Source organism: Anoplopoma fimbria, chromosome 12 (genome assembly GCF_027596085.1).
Source record: "Anoplopoma fimbria isolate UVic2021 breed Golden Eagle Sablefish chromosome 12, Afim_UVic_2022, whole genome shotgun sequence".
In the NCBI taxonomy this organism is placed as follows: domain Eukaryota; kingdom Metazoa; phylum Chordata; class Actinopteri; order Perciformes; family Anoplopomatidae; genus Anoplopoma; species Anoplopoma fimbria.
In genome coordinates, this window is record NC_072460.1 from 24,360,540 (window position 1) to 24,384,522 (window position 23,983).

The following is a 23,983-nucleotide window of genomic DNA, read 5'->3' on the forward strand; positions in this document are numbered from 1 at the left end:
GCGGGAGTAAAAGAGAAAGAGAAAGGGAGATAAAACAAAGCCTTGTTGTGTTTTAACAAAGGCTACGCGTTAAGGGGGGGCGGAGCATGAACAGTCATCACACATTCAAGCGGTGCCTCAAATCCCCGAGTACCCAGGATGCATTAGGGCCTCTCAGGTGAGGAGACGGCACACTGGAGGGAGCTCCAGCAGTCTGTGCGTTTGCATTTATTACTCAGTCACCTTGCCTTCCTGACCTCCGGTACACACTCTCTTGTTAAATCAACTTTGATGGGGCTGCTACTTGTGGCTCAGACGGGATCGGCTCTGCTCTGCAATCAACACAGTTCAGGTCAAGACCACAATCAGCGCTGAAACACCAGGGGTTCAACTGACAGCACACCACTAACACACACACACACACACACACACACATACTGTACTTAATTATGTCGACCTGCGTGACCTTCAAAAAGAAAAGAATAAGAGCCCAGAGACAATGGGAGACGGGGTTAAGACCTTCATTTATGAAATCACACAAACTGCTGGAGCTCCTGAGGCCCGCGGTCATATACTGTGACCTCCATCTCTCACGCTGGAAAGAAAACAAACAACGATCATGCACTGTCTTTTTAAGATTAGTGGATGTTGTTCATTGACCTACAGCTCTGAGTCTTACAAAGCAGAGTCCTTTTTCACAATGTGAGGCTGGATTTCTCCATCGTCTGAGCAGGAGCTTTGAATCAATGGTCATGTTTTTTTAATGGTGTGAACAGTAACTTATAATTAATTAATCTAAGTAGGTCCTAATAGAGAGGCGAAGCCCCGCCCCTTCCGGTTGACCACCATATGACAATTTTTAAGAAAATAATATGACGAGAGACAAATAATAAATTTGAGCCCACTGAAATTGCACGGTTCGCTGGATAAAAACACATCGGGTAAGATTACACTTTTAGCTATGTTCCACACTTTTGCGTGGAACATAGCTTAGTTAGCTCGCTAGCTAGTAAGCCAAGCTAACGGCCATGTTGGTGTCAGTGACGTGCATTGTGCGAGAGGATCGAAGTTGTTCTGAACGGTTCCACAAAAAATAAAAAAATTGATACGACAAATCTATGGCCAACTGGGATTTTTTTGACGTGCAAAATTGTCTTTCAAATTGTCAAGATGCCGTCGGCCAAAAATGCCAAATTCAAATCTTCAAAACAATAATGGAAGTCCACTTCTCATATACAGTCTACGGCTAAAACTTTGCTTCATAGTGATCAGTGCTCTCTGGGTTCCAGATAATAGACTATGCATCGCCTCAGGCTTCACGGTGTGGATTACAAACCCCAACCCCAGTCTACATCTGATGAACACAGACCTCACTGTGTATGTAAATATAACCCATATGTTGTCTTTAAAACACTAAACACAACCCGCTACTGCTCCATTAAAATATACTGTCCAAAAATAAGAAATGAACTAAGAAGCCAACAAATAAATTGCGGCTGGCATCTGTGAATACACCTTCGTTTACACACACACCACATTCTGTATCTGCATGGATAATTTATACAAGGATGCTCTCTTATTCTGCCACCATCTGTTCAAGCCAAAGAAAAAGCTAAAAGAAAAATATATATTTTCTGCTCACAATGCTGTGAATCCCGGTGTAGAGCGGTTGAATGAGAAGCTACAGGCCCAGAGAGGCGAAGGCGAGGGTTAGAGAAACGGAGAGATAAAAGAGCTGTGACCGTCCACTCTGTTCCCGCTGGCCTATCTCCTCCATCAACCTGGCATCGCCACGGAAATACAGTTCATTATCATTGATCACACCGGACGCCGCGCTCACACGGACGCGCTAAAGAAGTTACACTGCAAGCCGCTGAGACAAAAAACACACTGCGGATATACAATTGAAATCTTCTCGCTCTTGCCAAGAACAGCTTCCATATTTCACATGTAACCAGGTTTTGATGCGTCACCTCTCCTGGGAACTGGCAAGACAGAACTGGATTACACCCAGTAGCAGCAACTCCCAGTCTGCTGCTGGCCTGATAGAATACAATGTTTTATTGCTGTGCAATTTGCCCCAGCTGCTGTAATTATTCTTAATTACAGCTGTGTGATGCGTTGATACCAAAGCTATGGGGTTGAGACCCTCTGCATGTGTGTCTGCACACACACACACAAGCAGTTAGATAGACATCCAGCCTCTCTAAGCTCATGAATATTCAACAGGAAATTTGAATTTTAGTGCTTCCATAAAGCAAAATGAGTTAGCGGTGAAAATAAATAGTCTAAATTCTTTGTAATGTGTGGGAGATGACGTGACGCCTGCCAAGGGATGATGTCCCGCCTTTTAGAGACGGTCCTCTTCAGGAGGAGGCGCTCTTCTTATCCGCTAGAAAAACTTTTCTTGGAAGTACTTTGGTTGAACTCGGTCTCCTCCTCTGAATCCTTCGCTACAAAGATTGTATATTCTCTAGCTATGTCATCAAAAGGGTGGAGGGAGAAAAAGTGTGCAGCGTGATGCAAGACCTTACACACATACGAGCACACACACATCGCAGAGAGCTTGTGGGTAGTCTGGCTGTTAGTTTTTTAAGGGGTGAGGATGATGATAAAACATGCTGCTGCTTCTGAGCTTTGGATCGCTTCACTGAAAGCACAAACGAAGACAATCACCAGGACAACGCGGACGCCATTTCTTTTCTCGATGCTTATGACTAAATAAAAACCCTTCCAGACTCTTTCTACATTCATTTCTCTCCTCTGGACAAAGATGATTCAGCTGCGATTCCTCCCCTCACGCAAAGGCCTCAAACCGTTACCCAACACTGGACCTGCTCACCTCCAGCTCACAGGTCACAATGTGCAGCTGTGTGTGGCGTGCGAGGAGGCGTGTGCGTGAAATAGTGTCTCTGTCGATGCCGATGGCGCTTTTTCAGGGTCAACGTTCAGTTCTTTGCTCATCACCGTCGTCCAGTGTGATTATGTGTCCCCGCCTGCCCTTTCCCTGCAAAAAAAAACCAAAACAACAACCCACCATGACCAACGGAGAGGCCCTCTTCATCATCAATCACCCGCTTCCCTCGCCACGGTGTCCCGCATTAACCATCAGCTCAGAGCGAGCAGCGTTCCACTCCTGTGGGCCGGTTCACTGACGCTCAACAATAAGTCTGGACCGCATCCCGGTATCTGACCAATCGAAACTCTGACCACGGCAGGTTCAGCTTTAGGTCAGCGCTTCAAAACAAGCGACCCGTTGAGGCCAAAAAAACCCCCAAAAAACGAGCTTGCTTGTGTCTCGGTGTACAAACAAATCATTAGACAGACAGGGCTTCCTGCCAACGCTCGCCGTTCTCTGGGGCCAACAACCCAGCCTGCACTGTCTGGACCAGTTAGGCTGCAGAAGGGGGAGAGGGGAATTGAGGCGTTTCGATCAATACAGGCTCATTATCAGTTGCCTTCTGTCCCGGAGAGACGAGTCCCACCGCCCCGGCCCCGCTGATGAGGAGAGCGCACCATAATTCAATTAAGGGGGGGCCGAGATGCCAAGAGAGGTTTTGATCAAAGCACTCTGCCCGGCTAATTAGCGCACACGGCGGTTCACAGGGGCTATTTTTACATCTCAGGAGCAGAGTATGTTGTTGTGTTAATGGTAGTTTTTACCCTGTAATGGACTGGGAATAACCTGGCTCATTTCCAATGCATAGGTTTCAGCCAGGGGAGAGTGGAGGAGGGAGGAGGGAGGGAGGAGGGGGAGGCGAGGGGCTTGTGCTGCTCACACACACACACACACACACACACACATGTATGTGCATGCACCTTTTCCAAAAGGTCACACAGGGTTTAACATAACCCCTCTTTGCGGGGTTAAACTTGTCAGAAGTGTGCAGGTGTGTGTAAATGTGTGTGTGTTTCTGCAGACAGGAAGTGTCAGGTCATCCAGAGAACAGTGCCAGGGGAAAATAAAAAGGCTGTTACCAGGAGTCTTCGGGGACTTTTTAGGCAGCCCGCTGACAGCTTAATAAACCTCTTAACGAATGGGCGACCCTCCTTCTCTCTAATGAGGCCAAGAGGTCTGAAAGTCTGGGAAGGGAAAACAGGTGTGTCCCTCAAGGTGGGTTCATGGCCCCCTGTGTTTGTGTGTGTGTGTCATCAGAGAGGGAGCAGCACTGAGGCCATTAGGAATTAAAGACCTATAGACACAAGTTACAAGGGTCCAAGTTGTTTACCTCACTATTTAGTGAAATCTGACAAATGCAAACCAGCACCTTATCGATTTTAAACATTAAATAGGTAACGTGCAGTAGGATGCTAGGGCCGAATGCGTTAGGACAGGAAGTAATTCCAATGGCAGGAAAACAGAACTGCAAAATAAACACGTGACATAATCTTTTTCCCTCTTAAAAAGCATTTAAAATAAAGGCAGAGCTTTATTTTGAAAGAACAGCCTCAATGTGTCGCCAGAAACCTGTAACTCTCAGAGGAGAACTCTGAGGGGGTCTGGAGATGTTATCTTATGGGAAATAAAACATTATTAAATGGGAGGGTCTGTTTAACACAGTTATGACTGATATCAACTGTCACTTCCCTTTAAATGCTGTCCTGTTTTTCTTTATTTTCAGATTCAATCATGCAAGACACAATATATCAGGACTTTCCCCATCTGACTCCTTTTTTTTTCTGGAGAGGATTTTATTGCTCCCTTAGCTGTTAAAAGCGACATTTACTCTAGGGGGGGGGGCATATGGTGTGAGTGAGCTCCGTTTTTTAATAGCGCCATAAATAACATTGTCACACCCTGTCAAGTAAACTCCACTCAGGGAAAGGTGGCAAAAAGGCAAGCTGGGCCTGTGTCGTCCCAGAGACTACAGTCAGTAAAATGACACAGCCCCACGCTACTTCACTGATCAGAAAGTGAAATGCATTATGGATCAATATTCACCCAAAAAATACAGCTGGTTTGAGTTGTAGATGAACAAACTCCTCTGATCAGAGCAGAGACTTATGTAGAAGCAGACGACTTAAATGTTTCACATCTCAAAACGGAAGCAGCTCTGGACATCAAATAAGAACTAAATGATAATACAGTATATATTAGATCACTGTTACAGCTAATCCATACATTTATTGATGCACTTTCAAGCGAGCATCACTCTGCCACCACTTGAGGCTGTCAGAGGAGCTCCATAACACCCAACAGCACCACATGTTTTCTGTCATAACTATGAATATTCTCACGGATCAACAAAAATAAATAAACAACAATGCTACTGACTTAAACCGAGCACACAACACCATATCCATCAGGGGTCGTGATTTCTATTCAAACGTGATTTCAGCAAAAAAATATGAAAAGTGGACACTCAAAGTGAGTTACAGAACTTTTTAAAGATGATATATATATATATCTTAAACATGTCTTGTTGTCCCTGAGCCTTCCACTTAGCACTTATTGTATTCATATTAGTTTGTTGCACTTATTGTATTCATATTAGTTTGTTGCACTTATTGTATTCGTATTAGTTTGTTGCACTTATTGTATTCGTATTAGTTTGTTGCACTTATTGTATTCATATTAGTTTGTTTCTGTACTTTTGCTCTGGTTTTAGATGCTTGTTTAAGAAAGGAGATGCACTTATGACTTCTGGTGACTAGTAGTTCTCTTGAATGTTGAATACACTTATTGTAAGTCACTTTGGATAAAAGCTTCTGCTAAATGACTGTAATGTAAATGTAAAGTAATGTAATGTCAGTTTTCAACATGTGATTCTCAGCTTTATAACTAGAACATGGGGTTCCTTATCGGTTTAAAGAGATGGATTTCATAGATAATTAAACAAATATTAAGGAAACACTTAATGAGAAACTTGTGAAAGGACAATCAGAGAATGATGGGTCAACTCACCAGCTGTAAAGTGCAGATAAAGATGAGAGTGCATCGTCCGCTGCAGCAGCCCATTGTGTTTCCACGGAGGAACAACGTGACTCTGATCCGGGAGAAAGGACTTGGAAAACGGGTCGAAAAGGAGCTCTCAACGTGCCACACGGACCAGAATCAGTCCTGATACGAGCACCGGGGTCCCATCCTCCCTCTTCTGCTCCGGCGTCTCTCTGATCCCCCCCTCCACCCAACACAATGTAGAAATGAAACACACACACACACATATACAAACACACACACACACACACACACTCCACTGCTCCGGGATCTGCTTGTTTGCCTCTTTCGGCCGGTCGCACTTGAGGTGACTGTGCTGGGTGGGTGGCTGCGAGGAGGAGGAGGATGGAGGAGGAGGAGGAGGAGGAGGAGGAGGGAGGAGGATGGAGGAGGAGGAGGAGGGATGGAGGAGGAGGATGGAAGAGGAGGAGGAGGAGGGAGGAGGAGGAGGAGGAGGAGGGAGGAGGAGGAGGATGATGGAGGAGGAGGGAGGAGGAGGAGGAGGAGGATGATGGAGGAGGAGGAGGAAGATGGAAGAGGAGGATGGAAGAGGAGGAGGAGGAGGGAGGAGAGGGAGGGAGGAGGGAGGAGGAGGAGGATGATGGAGGAGGAGGGAGGAGGAGGAGGAGGATGATGGAGGAGGAGGAGGAAGATGGAAGAGGAGGGGATGGAAGAGGAGGAGGAGGAGGGAGGAGGAGGAGGAGGAGGAAGGAGGAGGAGGAGGAGGAGGAGGTGTTGGGATTGAGGGCGTCAACTCTTGAGGCTGTCTGTGCAGAGAGAGAGAGAGGAGAGAGAGAAAGAGCGCCTGTGTTAATTGAAAAAAAAAAATGTTTTAATAGAGGAGATCAATTAGTTGTCATGGTGACCGAATACATTTCTATTAAAGCCAATTTAACAGCAATTAGAGTCACAAAACAAGGCGATGCTGGTTTAAGGCATTTATTAGAGGAGGGGAAGAAGATGTTAAAGATAATGTTAGAGTCTCATTTTTAAGATGTAATGACTTTGGAGTGTGTGTGTGTGTGTGTGTGTGTGTGTGTGTGTGTGTGTGTGTGTGTGTGTGTGTGTGTGTGTGTGTGTGTGTGTGTGTGTGTGAGGCACATGGGGGGTTAAAGGAGGCGCAACTGCTGCTGCTGGTGGAGGACAGGCGCCATCTTGTGGCTAAATGATGAGACGCAGTCCTTAGAGGGACAACAAAAATAAATAATAAACCACTGCAGAGCACAGTAGGCCACAGCATCATTATTCAAAATGGAAGACATTTTGCTCAGTTATGTGATTGTTTTATAACAAACATATCTTTATTTAGACTCAATTTGAGGGCTTTTACAGAGCCTATCATCAAATATTCTCCCATTATCTTGTGAACTCCTGTAAAAGACACTTTTACTCTCAATTTACTTGTTAAATTATCAATTTTATTATAGTTTTTTCACATAAAACTTTCTATAATCATCTTTTGTTTGACCTCCTGTGAAGCCACTGCTCAGTGTGACGTCTTATAAAAGAAAAGAGTCAAAGATGTTAAAAGCAACTCTCTCAGTCCTCCTCTTCCTCCTCTTCCTCCTCTCTCTTAGTGTATAAAGGCAAGTCCAACCTCTCTCTCTCTCTCTCTCTTTTTCTTTCTCTCTCCCACCACCAGCTTGATAAATCTTTTACGGGTCTGCGGGCTGAGTGAGGGAACACTTCACATCTCATTTCATCACACATTCACTCCTCTCCTCCTCTCCTCCTCTCCTCCTCTCCTCCTATCCTCTCCTCTCCTACGCCGCCCTGCCCACCTGCGTCCAGCCGAGGCCCAGAAGGAGCTCCTCCCTCCCCCCCTTTCATCGCCAAAAATAACCTCAGGGTATTTATGGAAGCTGGGCGAGAAAGCACGAATTGGACCATTTTAGAAAAAACAAAAACACACTTCTTTCATCGTGAGAGCGAACAACCTGAGAAAGCATCGTGATCAATTTGAAGCAGCCCCCCCAACACACACACACACACACACCTGCATCTGCGTCCTCTGATGGCTGACGTGTCTGTGCTGCAGTGGGCCTGCTTTTATATTCTAGTCATATTTTCTTGTCTCAGACATGCATTCTTAGGCACGTTATTGTTTTATGTAATCGGAGCACAATCAAGTGAAGCAGCCGACAAAGTATCTAACCAGGGTTTCATGGTTTGTCTCTGGCTGTGCAGGACTTTAACTTACACCTTGAGGAGACAGGTGTGTTTTGCTCATGGGAAAATGTAGGCAATTCTTATTAAGGATGCATCTAGCTGACTTTTTCAGTCCCTCTACCGATAGCGATACCTGGGCTTTTGGTGTCGCCTGATACTAAGTACTGATTGGATACCAGTGTTTCAGTAATAGGCAGTTGGCCTCACTGTGCAGGACTAACTGGGATCATTAGTTTAGGTGTAAAGCCTCAGACATACTTTCCAAATTCCTTAGGCCGTGATAGAAACAGGCTGCCCGCAAAACATTTAATGTTAATAACGTAATAAATACAGGAATAAATAAATGCGAAAGTGAATGTTTTGATTCAGAAATAAATAAATAAAAGAATATATATAATTAAATGCTGAAATAAATAGAGAATAAATAAATGCTTAAATGAATGCTGAAATTGAAAAAGAGAAATTAGCATTATTTCTTCGTAAATATAGTTACAAATGCTGGATGAGACCAGCCTGACTTTAACAATGTTTTCTTAACTTTGTAAGACAAAATGTTACAAATGCATAAATATATAAATGTACTGATTTTTATTTATTAATATAATGATACCCGATACAAGATGAGCCTATTGTCACATATACCCAATCTAGCTATTTGAGCAGTATCTGACATCATGTATTCTATTGGTTGACTTCTTCTTGACCAAAAAAATCACTACTCTGTGTCCACTTACTTGCTTTTTCCTGGAGCTTTTATAACTGTACTTTATTCAGTAGCAGGTGTGTGCTCAAGGTCAACCTGCTACCTGTACAAACAGAGAGAATTCAATACAGACACACAGTTATAAAGATTTGGAAAGAATGTCCCGTGGACCTTCAGTTGGTGTTATTTCATCATTGTGCTATACAAGGTCAAGAAAAAAACATTTGCTTTGCCTTTCATTCTGGCTTTTTCCAACAATAATGTGTGAAATATTCAAATCCAGTCTATCTTTCTGTCAAACATCTTGACTGTCTATGACAAACGTTGCTATCTTTGGAAACGTTAGAATAGCTACAACTGCCGTGGGTTTAAACAAAGCTCGGTCGAATAACACAAGTTTGCACAGATGTTATTAAATGTCGGGGCAATTTTTTTTTGTGTGTAGTCCGTGGCATTAACCATTTCTGTTTCAAAGCGGCTGTCATGTTTCCAGTAAAGTGCAAGAGCTGCTAGAGGAATACATTAGTGACCGTCCTGCACGTCTTGCACGCATGAAGCTCGACTCATTCACAACTGCATTTCTTATGAGCACATGTTTTCTGAATGTGTGTCAAAAAAAAAAAGTCTGTGTATGTGGGGCTGGTGAGTGGGTGAGCGAGAGAGAGAGAGAGTGAGGCTGGAATAAGGTCACTGTTATAGTTCTATTAGAGGCCTTGATGGAAGTTCTCCTTGTGTTCCCATTTTGCCCAACACCTCCTTATCGACTCACTCTGCGTGTGTGTGTGTGTGTGTGTGTGTGTGTGTGTGTGTGTGTGTGTGTGTGTGTGTGTGTGTGTGCACTTCTTTGTGTGTGTGTGTCCAGAGCACTTCTTTCATGACAGAGTGTCCAGGCCCTCGGGGGCTGCTGTTCCCCTCAAAGACACTAATGTGAAGTGACATGGCAGCCAGTGGTGAGCTACTCTGAGGGGACCTGCATTGTGGAGGAGACCCAGGAGTCTGGCTAGTGGGCGGACAACAATAGAGAAAAGACCTCTAAAGGACAAGGCTTCTCTCTCTCTCTCTCTCTCTCTCTCTCTCTCTCTTTGAAAGGCTGTCGCTTCTAGTTCCCACTCTTTCTCTCTCCTTCCACACATTTTGGCGCTCAAACAACCCCGGTGAAGATGTGTTTTCACTGTTATCTAACAATCCCTCATTTGAGAGCAAAACAGCGTATAACCTTTCTTCGCTCACAGCAGATTGAATGGCTCCCCCCCCCCCCCTGACCCCCAAAATAATTGTGGTAAAACAGTCGTTTGCTTTCACCACAGGCTTGCAAAAAAAGATGCCATTATTCAGGCTGAAATACTGTATGTCACCTGCAGGAGCTGCTGTGCAACGGAGACTAAGCGCCATATTTTTGCATTGGTGCACCTAACACCTACTGTGGCCAACAATCCATCATCACCTCACCTTAAATCAGCCAAATGAGCCGCCCCCTTCAGCTCTACGGGACATTCATCAACTCCAACCACCCTGCACAGCTGCAAATGACAGCCACCTCTTGCTGTCCCACCAGCATACGAATGCTTTCTTTATTTAGGCCCGTGCTCATAAAAGTTTAACATTATGCATGTGCCCTTGGAGGCAAAGTCTCCTCTGATTTTTTTTCTTCACTATTTTGCCATAAAGGGAGCTCCAGACTCGATGAAGAACAAATACAGAGGCTATTATGAGGAGCATGTCAATAATTCATAATGGGATTATGCTTTGGTGAAGAAAATTTGGTCCCCCAGAATCCCTTTTGAACAGCTGGTGCTATTCTAGCAGATGGCCGCTTGGGGGCGCTGGCCTGTGAGGTCGGCTTAAAGTGAATGGGTGCCTTCACAGGTGCGTCAAGCCAGACACAAGCTGGGAAATTACAGGATATTAGGTGGGGTTCCTTCAAAATAAAAGCACGCCATAAATTTGAAGCTTCTTTACAATAAGTATAGCCTGTTTTACTAATGTAAAAAAATGCATTTCTTCTTCTGTTTTAATTGTATAGAATAGTTTAGTTTAGTTTTACGGTTTCTTCTAGATTATGTTTTGTATAATAAAAAAGAATAATCGTACAACATATTTACCTAAACACTATCTACTAGCGATACTGTAGATATTATCCAAATTATGTATAGTATATAGTAGTGTATTAATAATGTAAGTTATAGTGAGTTTAGAGCCATACATTTCCTGAACCAGAGAAGATAATATGTTACGATGACAAGACAACATTTTACCAAATATATGTAGCTAATTTAGTTAATAGTTAAATAGCTCTCACAGACCTCATCTAAACTATGTAAAAAAGATTTCTCCGAACAATGTGTTAATTAATACTGGTTCTTTTTATGACATTGTACCTGTATATTAATGCTATTTCTCAGTTTTAGCATGGCTGCACTGCTCTGTTGTGTGCTATTTAAAATGAGCCATAAAATATAAAATATATTAGCACATCTCTTTAGCACAATATGTGAGATAGATTGTTAAAAAAATGGGGCAAAAAAACTTTGAACAATTGTTCAAAGTGGAGGGCAAACCGGCTAAAACAACTAACATTTGCTAACGCTAACTTGAACCCGCTTAACATAAGTGGGTATTCATTTTGTAATATTGATTTTATCAATATCAGTATGTAGTCAGGAAAATGATAGATGTCATACTGGAAGTCTTGTTTGTGGACAGAAGTTAAAATATTTTAACTTTTGACGTTAATGTCGTCTAAAATATTTTAACTTTTGACGTTCGTCTAAAATATTTTAACTTTTGACGTTAATGTCGTCTAAAATATTTTAACTTTTTTTTTGCCAGAATTTACAACCAGATGTTAAGTAGCTCCCTCACACCGGAGAAAGTCGTCTTAATTTGCAAAATAATATTAACAAAAGCTGCATTTTATAGCTGGAATAATTACATAAAATAAAATAAATCATTTGACAAGATATAGTCATGCTTGTTTGGTATTGTATATTGTATATATTCCCTTAAAGTATTTAATACTATGTATATCACTCAAAATGACTTGAAGCTGAAAAAGAGGTGTTCAATGTCATTGGGTTACAGTAGGAAACCTTAAATCAATGAACAATACTGTATTTAAAATATTATTTAAGTTAAATTTTGTTTTTTTCAGTTGCACATGTTTTTAATTGCTTTCGGTCATTATGTTTCCAAAGAACAGCAATGTGTTGTTTATTTTACTGTATTTCCTCATTTGCTATTTGCGAGTTTGTATTTTAACTTCCTATTTTTGTAGTTAAACTCCTGTATATAATATACATAAAAATATAAATTTTAACTTCCTATATTTTTTGTCGTTAAACTCCTGTATATAATATACATAAAAATATTAATTTTAACTTCCTATTTTTGTAGTTAAACTCCTGTATATAATATACATAAAAATATAAATTTTAACTTCCTATATTTGTAGATAAACTCCTGTATATAATATACATAAAAATATAAATTTTAACTTCCTATTTTTGTAGTTAAACTCCTGTATATAATATACATAAAAATATAAATAAACATTTAACATTTTCTTCCTATTTTTATAGTTAAACTCCTGTATATAATATACATAAAAATATAAATTTTAACTTCCTATTTTGTAGTTAAACTCCTGTATATAATATACATAAAAATATACATTTTAACTTCCTATTTTTATAGTTAAACTCCTGTATATAATATACATAAAAATATAATTTTAACTTCCTATTTTTAGTTAAACTCATGTATATAATAAACATAAAAATATAAATTTTAACTTCCTATTTTTGTAGTTAAACTCCTGTATATAATATACATAAAAATATAAATTTTAACTTCCTATTTTTGTAGTTAAACTCCTGTATATAATATTCATAAAAAATATAAATTGTAACTTCCTATTCCTATTATATAATATACATATACATTTTAGCTTCCTATTTTTATGGTTAAACTCATGTATATAATATACATAAAAATATTATTATTTTTTTTAATTTTAACTTCCTATTAACTTCCTATTTTTGTAGATAAACTCCTGTATATAATATATATATTATATACAGGAGTTTATAAAAATAGGAAGCTAAAATTATATTTTTATGTTTATTATATACATGAGTTTAACCATAAAAATTTTAGCTTCCTATTTTTATGGTTAAACTCCTGTATATAATATACATATACATTTTAGCTTCCTATTTTTATGGTTAAACTCATGTATATAATAAACATAAAAATATACATTTTAACTTCCTAATTTTGTAGTTAAACTCATGTTTGGCAACAACTGTTCCTTACCAAACATGAATCACCTTGTCTTTCATTTCTTCCTCTGATGCATGTGTTATTTTGAAAGCTTTTGCAGGAAACAACCGTGTCTGCATGTATCAGTCACATGGTGCCGCCTCACCGAGAGCTGATGGAGCCACAGATGAGGAAGGCAGCATCCTCTCAAACAGGCATCCACTGCTGTCACTTGAGCTCCACATACCGAGAGACGGACGACCCCAACCCCGAAACAAACACCCTAAATGCAGATGTTTTTACATGCATGTGATGCCAAAGAAGAAGAGTAGCTGGAGGATGCTGTGTGTGGAGCTTTGCAAAGAATGAAAGCGAGGATCAAGGCGTGCTGTCCCGGGAGAAGTCATCTGGAGACCGGGATGCTCCTCTAACACCACCCGGGGAGCTGGAGGGTGGGGGGGTCGAGTGAGTACCACACAGTCCGACCTCCACCTCTCTCATCTCGGTGACACTTTTTTTGGAAACATCTGGGCAGTTTAAAGAAACCAAAAAAACCCCCAACCTGTTTCTCTTTTATTCATCTCCTCTGCATGTCTCCCACCTGTCTGATCAATCATTCATATCGAAAGTTGGAAAGGTAATTAGACAAATGATGCACTTTATTATTTCATTATTATTTCATAATAACTTAATGCATGCAGGCAGTACAGGTGTAACATCATGCAGTGCAGTACAGTAGGGGATCTTATGGGAGGTCCATCATGTTCTCTCTCTTTTTTTTTTTTTAAAGTTGTGATTAGAGTGAACATGTGTTGCACAGAGCTTTAATTAATAATAATAATAATAATAATAATTAAAAAAGCCTTTTGTGAGGGGGCTCTCCTATCACAGGCGCTCATCATTAATCCGCTGATGGCCTGGAGGGCGTGGGTTTTCTCTATGTGATGATAAGAGAGGAGAAAAAAGGGCCACCAGTCCTACTTACACAGCAGGGCTGGTTAATTATGGACTCAGAGCTGATGAACTCAGAGACTGCGAGGTGCACAAGAGGAGACATGTCAAACAGAAAGGCTTTTTATATCAATTTAATGTCTCATTTTTATCAGTAAAATGTGTATTTTTGAAGCAAAATTCAAGTAGTTTTTGTCTGCATGCACAAGTTTTGAATTAAGGATGTCTTGCTTGAAATAATTGCTTTAAATTGCCTCGACTATACATCTGTATCAGTCTGCCGTGATTTTTCTCACCTGTAATAAGCTTCTCTGGCTGTGGAGTGTGTGGGTGTGAGTAGAACTTCTCAGTGCATGTAGATGAATGAAATCCACTTACTATGCAGCAAGGCTTCCCATATCCTGTGTGTGTGTGTGTGTGTGTGTGTGTGTGTGTGTGTGTGTGTGTGTGTGTGTGTGTGTGTGTATTTCACCTCATTGCACTCATTGTGTTGACTTAAGCAGGAGGGTCACCCCTGAGGCCCCGTTCTCCTCCCGTATTGAGGAGTGATGCCCTGAATTTACACCTCCTTCGCGTCCGACTGCAGAAGAACCCCATGAGCATGCTGGGAGAGAAGCTCCTATTTACGACTGAGAAACATCACGCATGAATGTGACGTGCAGTTCTGTTTCCTGGCACACATTTAAGTCGGTGCGTTACACAATAAGCACAACGTGAAAGCTGCCGTTTTTTTTGCAGAGAGGTGCTCAACTCTTTGGATCTCGTGTGTTTTCAAATTTTGCGATTTGAGCTCCAGCTTTGGTTCGAAAAAAATTGTGTTTCGCAGCCTGCCCACGCACACACTCTGTGTGTAGGGTGCTCCTCTATTCTTGGTTGTTCTACAAGCTGACAAAGAAACTCCCCTACTTAGGGCCTGTGTGCTGCATCCCCCCCCCCCCCGATGCGTTCTCAATATTCTCCCCGAGTATGTATTAAACATCAAGCGTGTGGAACGGCAGGGCCGAGCACTTTAAGGCAGAGTCAGCCTTCTGTTGAGGGTGACAGAACAGTCAGACGGCCCCCACAGGGCACAGAACAATTCCTGCTGCTGATGCACCCAAGGCGACAGGACCGGAGCGCTACTTCCTCCTAATCACCCCCCGCTCCTCCATCCGCCCGTCATCCACCTTCCATCCCGTCATCGCTTCCCACCTTCATGACGTAGAAATAAACACACTCTTTCTCTCTTGGGTTCTGCACCGGAGCTTCTGTGCAGGCGGCAACATGAAGCTAATTCAGAAGTGTCTGAAACCTGCATTCTCTCTCCTGTCCATCAGGGGGCGACTCCTCTGGTTGTATAGAAGTCTATGAGAAAATGACTCTACTTCTCTCTTGATTTATTCCCTCAGTAAACATTGTAAACATGAGTTTATGGTCTCAATCTCTAGTTTCAAGTCTTCTTCAATACAGCATGATGTTCATTTAGTAAATGATGCTCCATTTAGAGTCAAACAGACCATAAAGCAGGGTATGCTTTAGGGCGGGGCTACCTTGTGATTGACAGGTGGCTACCAGAGCCGTATACAGCATCTCTACGTCACTCCTCCTCATTCCAAATATGGTTACCTCAGTTCATTTTTGCAAAAAGAACAACATGGCGATGGCGGTTATTCATCGCCAAACTCGAGGCTTCAAAACATCCGTCCACAAGCTAATGGGTGACGTCACGATGACTACGTCCACTTCTTATACACCGTCTATGCTGCTGTGCTCCGTCTACCCTCCTCTACTCCTACATGCATACACACATGAAACAAGTCTCTTCTTTAAACACGCTTGCATATTTTATGTTTTGGTCATTAATCATCCTGCTCTCACACACTTTCTATCAAACATAGCGTACGATCTTACATCCACAATCATGCAAACACTCTGGTCACTTTATAAGCTACACCTTTAAGGCACCTGTCTACTTTTATGATACCTATTATGTTTTTTTAAAGTGTCAGAGAGGTGTTGATTAAATATATGTTTTACTATTGAGATTGCATATTTTTACTAAATACCGATGACCTCAGTAATAAAGATATTATTTAATTCAATCATTTCCAAAAATGTCAACCAAAACTGAACATTTGGAAAGGTAGAATTTATTGCAGAGCTGCTGTACACTCTTAGAAGTAGAGGTGCTAACTAGAACCATATAGGGTTCTTCAGCTTATCCCCATATTAGAACACTTTATAAAGGTTTTATCTGGAACCCTGTCAGAGGGTTCCACCTAGAATACAACATAAAGAGTTATACCTAGAACAATCTGTGAAAGGTTCTACTCTTAATGAGAGATTCTACAGACCAAATTCTGATGGTGTAAAGATTCTACCCAGAACCCCAAAGAGAGGTTCTATAAACATCATTTTTGATGGTGTTATGGTTCCACCGAGAACCCTCATTGGAGGTTCTATCCAGAGGCCTTTGTCATGGTCTTATTTTTTTTTAGTTTGAAAGTCCTCTCCTCTTGTGTCTGGTCTTGTTGTGTATTTAGTCGGTGTCTTTGTACTTTACCGCAGTCAGGGTTTGTTTCCTGTCAGTTGATTTTTCAACTGACAGGATTAAAGCTCATCACTTGTCCATTTTACCTGCTGGCCTGGTGTCTTGCATTTGGGTCCATCTTTAGAACTGAAACCTTTACACCTTCTAAAGGTGCTAACCAGAACCCAATCAGTGGGTTTTTCCGAGAACCCCTTCAATAATCCCTTTTATATCCTGTGGACCTCTCTCCGCTCTAACCATGGCTTTAGTTTCACAGTCTAGCCCTGGTGTCGAGGGAACCACCTCCAGCTGCCTTTGACCTTGCAGCTCTTAAGACCATGAAGTGCAGAAAGCAAACAAACAGACAAATCACGGAGCAGATGACCTTCCTATTGTTGAAGCAGAACTTTGTGAATTTAAAGTTGTCCTTAAATGCTCTGTGGCTTGATTTAAATTCTCCTTGAAGCCCGAACAGAGTCAGAAATGCCAGTTTGTACAATAGTTTGAAAAACAAGTTTTACAAAAAGGTTCTATCTGAACCATTTGCATCCAAGGAACCCTTTTTTATAGAAAGGGTATTTCAATGGTTCCTTGTGAGACTAAAGGTTCCATTAAGAACCCTTTTCATCCATAGACACATTTAAGAAGAAATAGTTTTTTATGGATTGTTTAAAGCATGGATGATGAAAGATCCTCCCCCCCCGACCCTTTAGGAACCTCATGAGGCCGAATGATGCTGGACCTGGTTCCCCCTGGTCCTGGCTGTTTAACTAAAATATGGTTAGATTGGAGAAAATGATGAAGGATATAAAAGGAATATGAAAGAATTCTTGGTAAAACTCTGCGTAGGTTTTAGATAAAACCCTAAAACTATAAAAGAGTTCTCGGTAGAACCTCCCGAGTGGGTTCTAGACAAAACCCCTGAAATATAAATAAGTGCTCGTTAGAACACAAAACCTTTCAAAAATAAAATGGTGGGTCCTGATTAACACCTTTAGAAGATAGAACGTTTCCTGATAGATTCTCCAGAGAGGCTTCTGGGTGGAACCTTTCACAGATGTAACTATGTGTAACCCTTTATGTTGGGCTTTAGGTAGAACCCCCCGAAAGGGTTTCTTTAGAAAAGGTTCTACTTAGCAACTTGATTTGTAAGGGTGTAAGTACAGGCTTTTTCAAGAAGGCTGTAAGCCAATCAGAAACCGAGTTTTAAATTGCCTTCCTTTTCAGAAAAACACCAACATTTCCCACCACATACACAGTAATTTCCTCTTTCTGATATATTAGGGTATCGCACACACATACACACACAGTATACACACATGATATAGACACTAGAGTGTATGACAGCGTGCCTGTTAGTGAGAACATCAGTGTTAATAAGAGAGAACCGAGAGAACAGTGACCGAGCAGTTACTCAGGGTTTTCCGTCATCGTCCGAGGCCTTCGGTTGTTTATGAAAGGTGCAAAAGTGTGATGTGAGCTCCACAGATCACCAAGTAAATGGTGCGTGAATCCTCCAAGTGTGTACGCTCACATGTGTGTGTATGTGTGTGTGTGTGTGCATGTCAGCTGTGTGCATAATAGCTGAGGGATCGGGGGGGCCGTAGATTGGCCAGTCAGCCACACAGATGTGCCCTATGGCCTGGTCTCTGAGCTGCTCAGGCCCTGGAACCGGCCTGCCACCCAGCATTAGTGCCACGGATCCGTGACCAAAGGGCTCAGGGCACCAGAACCCACTGTCTGCATCACACGCCCTCCATTATTAATGCTGCTCACAGGGCAATAAGAGGCAAAGGGAGGAAACAAGGAAACAAAGCGGTGAAGGGGAGGAACCAAGAGGGATGACAAGCAGGAAAAAAAAGTGGAATGAATGAACGGAAAAATGATTGTTTTTGAATAGTTTTATTTTTTCACGTCCTCGTCCCACGATGAACTCAATATTGACATCTAGCACACGCGGTCCATTTAAACAAAAAATTAGATCACCATAGCAACAAGAGATCAAAAGTGACAGCACGGTGCATTATTGATACTCTCAATTTATCTCCTCTTAGAGACATGAAGAGAAAGAAAAATACATTGACCAGTTATAGACTTGAACACATTGTATCTCAACTTTTCACACAAGTTATGGTGTCACATGATTTTTTTTTAATGAATGCATTTAGTATCCGTCATCTCAGCGTGCACTAAAGAACATTTCAGGCTGGGTCGGGCATTACAGCAGCTTTGCCATTAGAGAAGGAGCTCTGTAATTCATAAGTATTGATTCACGCCTCAGCAGCATTACGGCCATAATGTCCCTGAACATGACTATGTACAACACGATAAACAAAGGCAGCAGAGGAAAAGCTGTGTTTTACATAGATATTCAGTTAACTCCCCCATTATGTCAGATGCGATACAATCATAATTCAAGACGTAATATTCTTGTTTTGAACATTGCAGCTCCATTATTGCATGTAGATATTGATTGTTTCCTGTTTAGCAGCCGACATGCTCCTGTGCTGACGATGTTGTGTCGGCTTTGGGTGCTTCATAAACTTCGAATTTGTAACAATGACTACATGCACAAAATATTCAGCTTTTGGCCCTTAATACAAAGAAAAATGATTCCTAATAAGCTGTTTACATGGCTAATGAAAATTAATATTACAATTATATTCCCATTTAAATGCAGCCGTGCATATTCCAATTAAAGTAAATTGACCTCATGCTTCATCCTCGTCAGCGGTGGCCTGTGAATCCCACGTCGGCTGTTTTTTACGGGTCGATGCCCTAGCATGTCGTTTATCATGTCAAAATATGGAGAAAGTGGAAAAGCAGGATGTGATTGTGCCTTTTTGCAAAGATTTCACATATTGCAATATTTGCACATATTATGATAAACTGTTGATATTCAAGACTTGTGTTTCTCTTTCCGACAAGAAATATGGGCTTTTCTTTTGTGCATGCATCTCTTTTTCAGCTTTGCAATTTATTGGCTAGTTGGTTCGCGTTCAACGCACAGAGCTGGTCATGAACAGGAAAGAGGTTGTGTGTCGCAAAGTGCAGTCAAAACCCCCCTGATTCTGTCAGTCCTAATTCAGAATATCCAAACAGAATATGATGTTTACATGAACTATAATAAAGTCAGAATATTGTCATATTCGGCATAATAGTGGAATACGATTGTGCATGTAAACGTAGTCATGGCTACAGTTTGTATTTGCTTGTTTTAACACTTAAAACCATTCTTCTTAGCAGTCACTGTTAACTTCCTGTCACCTGGTTTATGAAAGTTTAGAAAAACCTTTTCAAGGTTTCAGCATCAGGTGCGTTTCTGAGCTTCAAATTAAAGTCTCCATTGAGGAAATGTTCCCTCAACCTGCCACTCATGTTCAGTCTCACCAGTCCTCTTTGATTTATTAACCTTCTGCTGAAGGTTTATAAAATACTCCTGAATATATGATTATGTATTTGAGGCTTTTCATTCATCATGGTCACCTTTGCTCTTCTCTTTGGACTTCCAAGCCGGTGTATGAGCCACCTTAGCCCCAGTTTGTGCCTCTAATGTAGTAACATTACAATTTCTAAATGCTAGATATCAACATGAAACTTCCTCAGTTGATAACTTACATTAAGACTACTATTTTCTTTGTTAAAAGTTTTAAACATTGGATAAAGCCAAGTTGTTATGTTCAAATATACAAATGAGGCATTATCTAATGGTACATTTCTGTGAATTTAAGAGAAATCCACAGACACAAACAGACAAAATAGTAAAATAAACAACTGAATGTGTATTTTGGATGTTTTCTTCCCACTACTCTGACAGAAAAAAGTGCATTGAAAGCTATGATTCAGCCTGCAGGTGCCTGACTGTAATTATTATATTATCCATTTGCCAAAAACTCAGAGAGTCAATGGGGACAACAGATAAAACAATGACACTTTATCTGTCTCCAGTGGATCGGCACCCTCGAGGGTACCTTATCACGTTTTTTAAAACATGACCGGCAAAACTCTGCCACACACAATTTTAAAATAATGTCAAATCAATATTTTTATTGACCTTTTCTAATCCTGAGAATACACAACAGTATGACCTCAGTTTTCATGCGGTTGGACTCTTCCACTCAGAGCCTCGGTGAAAGAAGCCTCACAGTACAGCAGGGCGCTCTGTGTCTCTGCTTTAAAAAAAAAAGAAGAAACAGGAGATTGTTTTGTTTTTCATTCTTTAAGTTTGTCATTTTGTGGGTGGAGAAGTGTTCACACCACTTTAATCTGCACAAACACAGCGAATCATCTGGGTCTCATTAGCGGGGACGGGATGCTCTTCTGCTTTGTGTTTTAAGCCGTTACATCGGCACACTTTATAATGAAAATAGTTCCTGCTCTAAGGAAGAGGAGAACGTTACATAACCGTTTCTCATGCTGTGATTTTGGGTGTCAAAGCCACAGACTCTGCTGGCTGCAGGTGTGTTTCATCAGACTTCTCTTCACACGTCTACCGAGCTAATTTAAATATCCGATTCTGTCTCAAACACTCAGGAGTGTCAGTCTGTGGTGCTCATAATGCAACTAAAACTCCAGTCATCAACTAGCAAACACTACTGCAGTTAGTAATGGGCCCGTTGCATCAGCACATGGAGATAATTGAATGATGCCATCATGTGCAGCAGCTAGATTGCAGAATGAAAAACCCCTCTTGTGGGTGAATCTCTCTGCAAGGAAATAATACAAACAGTAACTTTCTACTCACAGACACATAACTGTGATAAGCTGTTCTCCTCCAGCATTCTAAGCTGTACCTGCGAAGAATAATAGGCCGTGACTCGTATTCATCCCACAAAATAAATTTGTATGTTATCCACGGAATCATGAAGGAGGAAGGATTAAGACACAACAGGGCAGGTGGAGGTGGATGGGTCCAACAAACAAGGATTCTTTCAAGCATGAGACCACTGCTTGTTTCCCATGTGAAACGAGAAGTCAACGTTGATTAATTCATCACATAACTTGCGTACTTTAGTAACAGCAAATAATGAGCTATTTTAACCCAAACCACGGTCTTTTCCCAAACCTAAATAAGTCGATTTGTTGCCTAAACTTAACTTAAAGTAACTTAGGAGTAACGTTCCGTAAGATATAATACGAACTGTTGTATGAGGATACTTTGCAAGCAAAGACTGTATTTAAGTAGTGGACGTAGTAATTGGGACGTCACCCATTGGTTAGTGGATTGACGTTTTAAAGCTTCGAGTTCAACAATTTTGCCATCGCCATCTTGGCTTTTTTGCAACCGATGAATGGAAGTTACCATATTGAGGACTGAGGAGGAGTGATGTAGAGACGCTGTCAATCACAGTAGTCCCGCCCTAAAGCATACCCTGCTTTATGGTCTATTTGACTCTAAATGGAGCATCATTTACTAAATGAACATCATGCTGTATTGAAGAAGACTTGAAACTAGAGATTGAGACCATAAACTAATTTATTCTCTAGTAAATGTTTGTGAATGTGTGTGTTTCACCTTCCTAATCCATCTGTCTGAATTTGCATGTTACAGTATGCATATATTTGTACGTTCTTGCTGTAATTGGCGACACATATACATTGTGAACATGATAATGAGGTGTGACACTCTGCCATGGACGTCTCTCCCTGTTTGAGACTCGCTGGTGGGCGAGTTCACTTTTGCAAAAGTGGCTGTTTATTGATTCCTCTGACAGTCGCACAGGTGTTAGCGACGGACGATCAGCCTCTGCACTCAGAGAGCGCGAGGACAGCGGGGCGTTCGATGCTGACTGGTTATTTATTCATTAACAGGCGGCGTGCTCCCTAGCTCGACCTCGGAGGACCGTTTTCACCTGTTTCTCCTCCTCCAGGGTTTGAGATATAGCAACAACGTTTGGTGTCAGATCTGTCTCGGCTGTGCAGGATCACATAAATCACACACAGCAGCATCCACCTGCAGACCCGCCATGCCGACTGTTGAACGAGTGAGACTGTAGGGACAGAGAGAAGCTGGAGGAAGGGTGGAGCCCAGGGCCCCGGGGACTGTGGCGAGGCAGATCCTCTATTGATTGGTTTAGTAAGAGAATCCTCGGGCTTTTAGTGCTGCTGCTTAATAAGAGTGGCTTGTGGAAAGAGAGATCACGTCAAGCTGAACTCCACTCCAGAGGCTGCCTCCGAAACCCGGTCCTGTTCACAACTCCACAAACACCGACGCTTGGTCAGTGCCGCTCGGCGTCTGATACGGAAACACCGTGCTTTCAACTAACACCAATCTAAACCCTCGTGTGTGTCACTATTAGACGCTCAGAATAACTGACGTAGTATAAACAGACCCGTAGTCCTTTTTAGTTGACTAATAGGTCTTTTTGGTCTCAGTCGTCTTAGATTTCTTTCATTGATTAGTGTTTTTTCATGCTTATCTCCAAGAAACTTATGAGCACATTGCTGATAAACAAATTTAAAGTGGTGTTTTTTGTGTTATTCTTTGTGTGGACACTCAGTTTTACAGATCTGTCTGTGATCCAATGAGTGTTAGACGACTAAGACTGTCTTTGGTCTAGGACAGCCCCGACATTTTGGCACATTTGTTGTAAAAAGACAGGGTTGTTAATCATGAAAAACTCGCTTTTGAATAATTAAATAAAATATTCAAATGAAAAAACCCAGCCCAGTGTTGCCAACTTTTCTCCAATGGAAATAGCCACCAGCTCCAAAAGTGGCTTAATCTAGCGAGAGAGTCTCCAAGTCTCAACACTGACAGCCAGTCCATTCAAGCCAATCAGCCAAAGTTAGCATTATGAACATAAACAACAAACATAGCTATTGTTAGAAATCATAGCTGTTAAGTTAGCAGCTTGTGGAAGACTGAATGGGAAGAATATGTGCAGGCAAGCAGGTAGATCGTCCAATCACTACATTCCTGCTGAATAAATTGATTTGACGGGTTTGTACACAGATTTTTTTTACAGGGCATTTGATCAGTCATGATTAGTCATGGTGATGTCAGCCGAGTTGCTTTGTTGCCTTAACTTGAACTTCCTGTGAAAGAAATGATGTGTGTAACAAGTGGAAACTGCCACGTCCCAAACTGATGCTATGGGGGTACGAAGAGTGTCATAGTTTGGAGCGTATTTGACAAGCTTTAAGAAGTAGTTCACATTAAAAATAAAGACATAAACAGGAGGTGGCTAGTAGGTTTAGATTGTGATCTTTGGCTCGTTTCAAGATTAGGAAACATCTCTTTACACGAGGACTCGTTGGCTTGACATTTCCTCCGTCAGGTCTGTTAAACCGTTCAGGTCTTCGTAAGCGCCATAAAGGTCGTGAACTTTTGTCGCAGGGCCCAAAAGTTGTTCTGCAGCCAAAACTCTGCATTCACGTATCACACAGCGGGATCACACCATCCAGATCTTGCAGTTGTTGTTTTTTTGTGTGTGTTCTTGTCGCAGCGTGGATGTTGTGGCTTTTTTTTTTG

General features: G+C 41.4%; 1 protein-coding gene across 2 annotated transcripts in view; it reads right to left on the reverse strand.

Moving 5' to 3' along the window:
* nkain4 (sodium/potassium transporting ATPase interacting 4) overlaps window positions 1–6,089 on the reverse strand; it is a 45,778-nt gene extending 39,689 nt beyond the window's left edge. For both annotated transcript variants that reach the window (XM_054609779.1, XM_054609780.1), the window contains exon 1: window positions 5,885–6,089. In XM_054609779.1, the coding sequence (XP_054465754.1) occupies window positions 5,885–5,938 (54 nt within the window). In that variant the 5' untranslated portion in view covers window positions 5,939–6,089. The remainder of the gene's footprint in view (window positions 1–5,884) is intronic.
* Window positions 6,090–23,983: the final 17,894 nt, after the last annotated feature.